Source organism: Littorina saxatilis, linkage group LG8 (assembly GCF_037325665.1).
Source record: "Littorina saxatilis isolate snail1 linkage group LG8, US_GU_Lsax_2.0, whole genome shotgun sequence".
Classification (NCBI taxonomy): domain Eukaryota; kingdom Metazoa; phylum Mollusca; class Gastropoda; order Littorinimorpha; family Littorinidae; genus Littorina; species Littorina saxatilis.
Window position 1 is genome coordinate 15,833,650 of NC_090252.1, and position 10,132 is coordinate 15,843,781.

Sequence of the window (10,132 nt, forward strand, 5' to 3'; positions counted from 1 at the left end):
AAATATATTTCTGAATTGAAAAATAAAAAATATGTGAGCGTGGACACTATCAGTACTTATATCTTAAAACTTTCTCTTTCGTATGTTGTTGAACCCTTAACGTTTTTGTATAATCTATGTATTAAAACGCGTGTATTCCTTGAGGGCTGGAAGTGCGCCAAAGTTATTCCTATTCCAAAGACATCGGACTCTACTGACACTAACAACTTCCGTCCCATATCCATCCTCTCAGTACTTTCAAAGCCTCTTGAGAGGCATATTCATAAGCACGTGGCCCATCATATGGAATGTTACAACCTTTTCTACCAGTTTCAATCTGGCTTCCATAAATTTCATTCTTGTTCCACGGCCCTTGTCTGTCTGTGTGATACCTGGCTCTCAGCTATAAACGATTCTAAAATCGTCGGTACCGTTTTCCTCGATCTGAGGAAAGCCTTTGAAACTGTAGACCATACTCTTCTCATTCGCAAGCTTGAGTATTACACGCACAGCAGTCACACGGTAAATCTGCTTACATCATTTTTATCAAACAGAACCCAGCGCGTCTACGTAAACGGTCAATATTCAGGCGATGGTTACTTAAAATGCGGAGTTCCTCAAGGTTCTATTATGGGGCCCTTATTATTTTGTATTTTTATCAACGACCTGCCCTTGCATATAAAAAATAGCAATGTGTCTTGTGAGCTCTTTGCCGATGACAGTTCCCTTCACTCGTCCTCAAAAACGTTAAATCAGGTGCAATACGATCTTCAACAGGGAATAAATGATGTTTTTAAATGGTGCGTTCAAAATAAAATGACATTACACCCTAAGAAATCAAATAGTATGGTCATAACATCCAGACAGAAACACCAGAGAGCACCTCTTATTCTTAACCTTAAGCTGAACACTGATCCCATAGAGCAGGTTAAATCACACAAGGTATTAGGAATCGTAGTTGACCAGGAGCTTCGGTGGAATGTACATATCAATAATATTTGCAAAAAGCTCTCCAAAAAATCTGTATCTTTTATCCAGATTAAAACCCTTTGCAGAAGCAGAAGGTCTAAAAATGTTTGTTGTGGCACACTGCCAATCTTTTATCAATTATGCTTCTACTGTATGGTGCGGTGCGAGCGAAAATCAAAAATTAAATTCCCTGCACAGAAGAGGGGCAAAGCTAATTGTTACTAACCCGTATCTGTCAACGTCAGAAAAGCTTAAAGCTGCTAGTTTACTTTCACTGCAGGAGCAGTTTGACTATAACATTGCAGTGTTAATGTACAAGGCACTCCATGGGCTAGCACCATCATACTTGAATGCACTCATAACCGAGGCTCCTGAGAGATACGGATCAGATAAATATCTACTACCAAGGACCCGTGTAGATCTATATAAAAGACGCTCGCGCTGGACCCGAGTACTCTTCAGACTGGCTCGCTCAATAAATATAAATGTTTGGAATGTCTGTGGTGTGAATGTTGGTTTCTGACCAGAAATGCAGATCTATCTCTGGCCAATTCATAGATTCAACCTACAAACTGCGACCTCTTCTGTGATCAGATGGCCAAGCAATGCGTGAAATCTTTTATTCTAAAGCCTTATGGCTCGTTTCGACAAGCATTAAACGGATGAAATTAACCACATGCAGTTTATTCTTCAGAAAAATGCGCACACAAAAAATGGGTTGGGTTCGGTGATTTGTACATAAACGTCTTCCTCGCGATAGATTCGCTTATTATTTTGTCTTATGAAGCCGTCATCAACACGAACACAATGATTGCAGAAGCAAACTCTGTACCTACACGACCGAGACACAAGATTTATGATTTATGCAATGTGAATAGAGAACAAAGACGTTTTGGGTAAGCTTACTCACGTCAGGCCTTCACTGACAAGCTAGGAACAGACGGAAAATTCCGAACAAAAGTAAATGACGTCAAAGTCTCTTTCGCTTTGCGTGTAACTTTGTCATGACGTATTTTTGTGTGACGCGTTCGGCTGTTCTCTCAGCTCAATGGCTGCGTGTTGCCCCGCCGGTGTAAACTCCTCCTAAGGCCAAGTCGTTTTTGTGGTTTATTTCGCATTTAGGTCCCAGGTAACAGTATGAAGTTTTAATACGATCAATCGGACCTATTATCAAGTTAGTGTATCAACTTTTGAACGAACTGCGCCCAGTAGTTTCCCAGCAATAAGCTGTTAAGTCGAGACAGACACACACACACACACACGATTAAAGTCTGCTGAGCCCTAGTACTAGCGTACTCGGGGATAAAACTAGTTTTGCCTTTGCTGGGCCTTCAAGGTGGAACTCTCTTCCTTCGAATGTTAAAACTAGCAAATCTGTACATATTTTTAAATCTTCTTTAAAAAAAACATCTAAACTGTTCTCTGTAAGTACACACCCGCGGTGACACAATCATGTGAATTGTACAGTTCTGTCTAATGTATACTATATTAATATTACTATATAATTATATTCACGTCATATTACATATTCATAGCATATAGTATTCATATTGTTTTACTTCGTATATTAGATTTTGTGTTTCGTGTGGCCGTGGTAATAAAGCTTATTTACTGTACATTTACATGTTATGCCTCTATGAATAATTCATTACATTATGTTGTTTATATGCGTGCGGATGTGTTAGTGTGAATGTAAAGGGCACGTTGTAAGATTAGGCCCTTGGCTTAAAATGTTTACCCTTTATGTCAATAAAATGTTCTAAGTCTAAGTCTAAGTCTCTCTCTCTCTCTCTCTCTCTCTCTCTCTCTCTCTCTCCCTCTCTCTTTCTCTCTCTCTCTCTTTAAATCATCAATGTATTGATAATGATATACATGCGTTTTCTCCCTTTTGTTATTAGTTGTTTTGGATGTTTATATGCAATGCATTATTGCAACTATGCTGCAATTTCCACACTATATTGTTTTTCCCATTTTTGAATGTATACAAAACCATAACCCTTTTCTTATTACTATTTACATTATGTACGTCTGTAAGTAACAATAACCTTGTCAATTTTACTATCTATATTATGTGCGTCTGTATTAAGTGTTTGTATAAGGGACAGGTTGTAAGATTAGGCTTTGCCTAAAACCTCTATCCTTTGGTAATAAAGTTCAGTTTTAGTTTCAGTTTCAGTTTCAGTTTCTCTCTCTCTCTCTCGATCTCTCTCTCTCTCTATCTCTCTCTCTCTCTCTCTCTCTCTCTCTCTCTCTATCTCTCTCTATCTCTCTCTCTCTGTCTTGATATAGAAAAGCGAAGAGTGTAGCTTTAAACCACAGTAAGAGTACTACTTTAAACAAAAAAGTACCACCCCCTATCTCAAGATTGTTTGCAAATGCCTGCACTCACGGTTCGATGTTCATATCATCGCGTGGTTGGTTATCGGGGCCAGGGGTCAGTAATGACATGGCACTCTCCATAGACCTGCACAATCAGACCCAAGTAAAACAATTGTATTCGAGCAATAGAAATATGCGAATTTAGGTATCCTCAAACCTTCATTCACCATCCTTTTAATTCCTGTGTTTTAGTTGTAGAACAGACAGCAACAACTTCTTCTTGTTCTTCTTCTTCTTCGTCGTTCGCTCAGACAAGACAGCAACAACTTAGAACAGACAGCAACAACTTATAAGCATGTAAGGAACCGCTCGTAAGCGTAATTGTCTATCTCTCAGGTTAGATACCAATAAGTCTTCCAGCCGATCTAAGTTTGCCATGCTTTTTTTGCGCGTTGAGTTGTGTGGTTGTGTAACATTGCTAGCTACGTGAAATATAGGCTTTGGTTTTGAGAAGGCAGTTTTTTTTGTTTTTTTTAGCAATATTGAATATCAACGTCAAAGAAAGACAATAATCCTTACGAGGCAAACACGGCAATATAATAACTCAACGTTGTTTTGCAAAGATGTGGTTTCCATGATGTGCGATAAAACTTGAAACTCACTCTACTCGGAATTCATCCAGGGTTTCTGGAACTTGCGGAGCGTTATCATTTGAACGTTGCCGTTCACAGCACAATCCGCCGGGGTATCTGTTTAATTAAGCAGAGCCACAGTGAAACACAAACATACAGTGTGACCACCCCATGAACATAATAATGAATTCTGCATCTTGCTAACAAATAATTCATTGTAAGTATACATTAAAGTCAGCTCACACATCATTCCATCCCAAAATGCCACGCTTGTAGTTTGAATATTGGTGCTCTTTCAAAAACAATATTCAGATTCGGGGATCGACTCAGCAGTGACAGGAATGGCATTGAGCAATAGCCACACTCGTTCAATCTTTAAATCCTCCAGAAAGTTACATTTGGAGTTATCTGAATGAAATAATGTACACAAACTAACTTAGACAATCGGTGACTTAAAGACAGCAATTACAGGCATGCAGGATCAGGTCATGCCCAATATTCAGGAATGTGTGCATGTTGATGATAAATTGCGCGCGCCACTTGCAAGTGCTCAGTGTCGACCCTCCTACTGTTTGGTCGATCGTCGAATTTACATATGTTTGCGAAAGAGCTCAGAAGTCAGACCACTTGACCTACGGATTTGAAACTTGATGATATGATCAGGTAATAGCTGGATTTAACTGTACACCAAATTCAAAGTGAATCACTTAAAATACATGTAGAAGTGATTAGCATGTTCATGTGTCGCCTTTTTTTGGGACCACCCTATACATACAGACTGGTTGAAAGTAGTACATTTATTATTTCTATATTAGCCTTGGCTTTTATAACTCGTATTGTATGACTTACAATTATTTGACTGGAAACATGCGCAAAACACGAAGTATTTCATAAAACACACTCACTTTCTCAGACCGGGTCGACGGTAACAGAGCACAACAATGCCAATTATCGCGCTGAAAATGACCAGCGACACAATGACTGCGACGACTGTTATGGTGCTACTGCCCTTGGTGCTTCTGTCAGTGCTGTTTACACCTGCTGCTCAGACACATCCACACCCATACACCCGCACACACACGCACGCACGCTCGCACGCACGCACACACGCACACGCGCACGCACGCACACACGCACGCACGAACGTACGCACGCAAGAACGCACAGACACACACAAAAACACATACACAGTAATCAAATTACACGAACGTACACTTTGTGTTTAGATCTTTGATACGAATTCAGAGTCATCAAAATACGATTCTCACAACTTACATTTGTAACATATTAAGAAGTATGTAAGTGTGTACGTGTGTGTGTGTGTGTGTGTGTGTGTGTGTGTGTGTGTGTGTGTGTGTGTGGGGTGTGTGTGTGTGTGTGTTTGTGTGTGTGTGTGTGTGTGTGTGTGTGTGTGTGTGTGTGGGTGGGTGGGTGTGTGAGTGTGTGTATGACTGCAATACGAAATTACCTTTAACCATTCAAACAAAAGTTACCTTTAACCGTCAGATTACAGCTCACGATGTCCCAGGAGTCGTTGAAATGGGCGTGCATTCTGTATGTTCCTTGGATGTCTTGACTCACGTTTTTGAAGACTATTGTAAGACTGCTGTTCACTATACCTTCTGTCTGTACTTGCAATTTCAGAATTTCACATGAAATGTTCGAAAGTGGTTTTCTGCGTTCACACTGCAGGGTGTCTAAAACACACACACCACGAAGCAAGCAAATCAAAATGAAATATTGATCGATCGTTTGAACGAACAAAGGAATTACCAATCAAACACATGTATGAAGGCTATTGTTCATGTTAGTATGGAGTATATGTTTTAAAGATCTTCGGTTTAGTGAAATCATGTTGTTGTTTTTCTGTAGGCGTGCGTTGGTGTTGTTCAAGCTAATAACAGTATGGTTGCAAACTATTTATGTCTGCAAAAGCGGAAAGAGTTTGATTAGACGTTGACTCGGGAACGGTGACGATTGTATGTAGTGTTTATGTTTTGTTTGTGTACTGCATTATATGTCATGTGGCAATGTATTATGAGGATTATTAAACAATGACCAGTTTGCTTTTTGTAGAATGACCATTCAGACTGTGTGACTTTATATTTTCTAAACGCACAGTTTGTACCTATGTACTATCTGTTGATATTGAGAATATGAATTATGCAACTGATATAATACCTCGATTCACATCAAGTGTACTGCTATAATTCTTATTCAATGCAAACTGCAGAATGGGACATTGCTCCTTGCAGAGCAGACACACGTATATCATATTACATTAACGTATTGCTAAAGACTGTAACGTATGAACAAACATGAAAAAGGAACACGTGAACCAAAGTCAATATGGTTAATCTTAAGCTTTAACAAGTCGCGTAAGGCGAACTTACTACATTTAGTCAAGCTGTGGAACTCACAGAATGAAACTGAACGGACTGGATTTTTTTCACAATTACCGTAGTCCGCCGCTGGTGCAAAAGGCAGTGAAAGTGACGAGCCTGTACATGTTTAGCGCTGTAGCGGTTGCGCTGTGCTGCATAGCACACTTTACTGTATCTCTCTTCGTTTTAACTTTCTGAGCGTGTGTTTTATCCAAACATATCATATCTATATGTTTTTGGAATCAGGAACCGACAAGGAAAAAGATGAAATTGTTTTTAAAACGATTTCGGAAATTTAATTTTAATCATAATATTTATATTTTTAATTTTCAGAGCTTGTTTTTAATCCGAATATAACATATTTATACATTTTTGGAATCCGAACATGATGAAAAATAAAATAAAAGTAATTTTGGATCGTTTTATACAAAAATAATTTTAATTACAATTTTCAGCTTTTTAATGACCAAAGTCATTAATAAATTTGTAAGCCTACATGCTCAAATGCAATACCGAAGTCTGGCCTCTGTCGAAGATTACTTGGCCAAAATTTCAATCAATTTGATTGAAAAATGAAGGTGTGACAATGCTGCCTCAACTTTTACAAACAGCCGGATATGACGTCATAAACGACATTTATCGAAAAAATGAAAAAAACGTCTGGGGAAATCATATTCAGGAACTCTCATGTCAAATTTCATAAAGATCGATCCAGTAGTTTACTCTGAATCGCTCTACACACACACACACGTACAGACACACACACTCACACACACATACACCACGACCCTCGTCTCGATTCCCCCTCTATGTTAAAACATTTAGTCAAAACTTGACTAAATGTAAAACAAGAGGAAGAGGAGGAAAAAGACTAATTTTCAATAAACGTCTGATCTGTCTAAATCTGGGAAGGATACAGAGAGGGAAACGGGATCTTGTTCGTACTACCGAACTAAGTTGTTGAGTAGTTCTACGTCTGACCTCAGCTTCGATTAGACGATGGTTCATTGTCACCGACGTGAAATGATATGTTAAGGCAACTGTTGTGTGTTTGTGTGTGTGTGTGTGTGTATGTGTGTGTGTGTGTGTGTGTGTGTGCGTGTGTGTGTGTGTGGCGCTCACATTAACTTTCACCGTGCTACACACACACACACACACACACACACACACACACACACACACACACACACACACACACACACACACACACATACACCACGACCCTCGTCTCGATTCCCCCTCGATGTTTAAATATTTAGTCAAAACTTGACTAAATATAAAAAAGGCAACGCACTTGTTGTATCTTTCTCTCGTATCACGTAGGCAAAAAAAGGATCAGTGGACAGACTTATTTCAGGGCTGATGAAAAATGTCATCTTCGCTGTGTCTCCTTCAGTTGCCCGTGCAATTCTGCAATCTCTATGACCTCCTGAAAGCGAACACATATACATTATTGCATAATTCCTTTGTTGTCAGGGCTCCCCAAACGGTTCTGCCCTGCGACCTATACGCATTAGAAACCGCAAGCACGTACTAGAAATTCATGAAAATACTGGGTCCCGAGACGCATGCAATGTCCGTTACCCTGCTACCCCAGGTACTAATTTTAGACTCGTCAGCTAAGTCCAGTCTACTCCAAACACAAATTTGATATTAACTTGGACAACTTCAGAAGAAGGCTGACGCCAATTCAGATGCAGCTGCGCCGTGTGTGTGTGTGTGTGTGTGTGTGTGTGTGTGTGTGTGTGTGTGTGTGTGTGTGTGTGTGTTTGTGTGTGTGTTGTATCCCATTCAACAAGGTTTTGACATTTCATGCTGGAAAATATTCCAACCTAGAAGAAGAAGAAGAAGAAGAAGAAGAAGAAGAAGAAGAAGAAGAACGTTGCTCAGGGGGTCCCTCTTTAAAATTAAAGTTGAGGCACGTTGGGTCCGCGGGAAGCCCTGGATACACTTTTGTGCTAAGTTTTGTTTCTGTACTGTTTCCAAAGCAAACTTTGCGAGTTGTGCTTCCCTGACCTAATACATTTACATTTCAAATGCATTTTTGCAACCGTTCCATTTTGGTTTATTTGATCTTTGCTCCACTCTACGTATCATATATTGCATTATATCACTCACTTACCTTCAATGGTTGTTGCTACGTAAAGTAACGCGGAGAAAAGTGCAAGGAAAAACATTGATCTCTTCTGCATGGTTCACTGAAAATGGAGGAATAAACATAAGACAGAAGTTGGGTAGCGTTACTGAAGCAAACACTCCCAGTTCAAGCGTTGATGAGAGCGTCGAATGAAAAACGATCTCGCGCACGATAACTTAATACGCTGATTGCACATACCGTACTTTCCGGGTCATAAGGCGCGACTTTTTTCCTCGAGTTCGACCCCTGCGTCTTGTATAACGAAGCGCCTAATCCGTGTATGAAATACGAAAAAAATCAAAGAGACCGCTTGAGTACCAGTCAAACAACTTGTGATAATGCATGTTTCAGCTACTAGGTACTGCCCTGCCTTTGATCTGGCCGCACACACAGATTTCCACTCTGTTAAACTCGGTCACTGACCGGTCACTGACCCCGGTGCAGGAAGTGTTTCCTCTCTCAGATATGACAGGGGAACCACCTCTCATGGCAAAAACTTGGTCATTGACCCCTGGGAAGAAGGTCGTGTCTATAAACAAGGCCACCCAGCTATCACAATGCCTTTGATCTGGCCGCACACACAGAGCACACATATTTTCACTCAGTTAAAGTCGGTCACTGACCGGTCACTGACCCCGGTGCAGGAAGTGTTTCCTCTCTCATCATCATCATCATCAGCATCATCATCATCATCATCATCATCATCATCATCATCATCATCATCATCATCATCATCATCATCGTTATCTTTATCATCACGTGCTGAAGTTTTCTGACCTCAACTTTTTAACTTTTTAAGTTTTAATTTTTCAATTGTATCATTGTGTGTCTGTGCGTCCCAAAGACAGATTGTAAGAAAAGGCGTAGCCTTAAATCTTAATCCTTGTTAAATAAAGTTCAATTCAATTCAATTCTCTCTCTTTCTCTTTCTCTCTCTTTCTCTTTCTCTCTCTCTCTCTCTCTCTCTCTCTCTCTCTCTCTCTCTCTCTCTCTCTCTCTCTCTCTCTCTCTCTCTCTCTCTCTCTCTCTCTCTCTCTCTCTCTCTCTCTCTCTCTCTTGCATCCGAGTATGCAAGGAACAAAAAGACTTGCATGCAACATAAAATACAACAGACCTTTTGAAAACAATTCATCTGAAAGAAAGAACTATCCGCAATCTACACAAACAACTCGGGTAACATTACTTCCAACTCCTCAGAAAGGAACAGCTGAAATGCAACCATCGAAATCTTCATTTCAAAAAACATTTTCATCACAACAACTTCCACCATCACCATCTCACCCATCGCCACCTTATCACTGGTGCAAAGAAAACGAACATACTATGAGACATATTCCTTCAATGTACCGCAATCCTCCATACATGCGGTACAACCCATATATTGACACATGTTTTCTTGGGCAAAACCCTATGTAATATCCCTACATCAGCATGCAACAAGGTCAACATGTGTTTGAAACTCTAGTTTGAATATTTGTTGCTCACGGCCAATCTTCTAACGGATTTTTGTATTATTGACATATAACTTAACTATAATTCAGTGATTGAAATTCTTTGAGAGAAGAAAAAGGACTTCATCACCACTTAAAGCTATTTCATATTGTGACATTGTTAACTAATCTAAAATTCAGTAATTGCAATTCTTTGAGAGAAGAAAAAGGACTTCATCATCAACTCAAAGCTATTGCATATTGTGACATTGTTAACTTAAC

At 39.7% G+C, this 10,132-nt stretch overlaps 1 protein-coding gene across 1 annotated transcript in view; it reads right to left on the reverse strand.

Moving 5' to 3' along the window:
- The window catches only part of LOC138972886 (uncharacterized), an 8,743-nt gene extending 2,399 nt beyond the window's left edge, over positions 1-6,344 (reverse strand). The window contains exons 1-4 of the mRNA XM_070345553.1: positions 5,393-6,344; positions 4,805-4,940; positions 3,930-4,016; positions 3,338-3,412 (exon numbers count right to left, since the gene is read on the reverse strand). Of these exons, the coding sequence (XP_070201654.1) occupies positions 3,338-3,412; positions 3,930-4,016; positions 4,805-4,940; positions 5,393-5,450 (356 nt within the window). The 5' untranslated portion in view covers positions 5,451-6,344. The remainder of the gene's footprint in view (positions 1-3,337; positions 3,413-3,929; positions 4,017-4,804; positions 4,941-5,392) is intronic.
- Between the last annotated feature and the right edge of the window lie 3,788 nt (positions 6,345-10,132).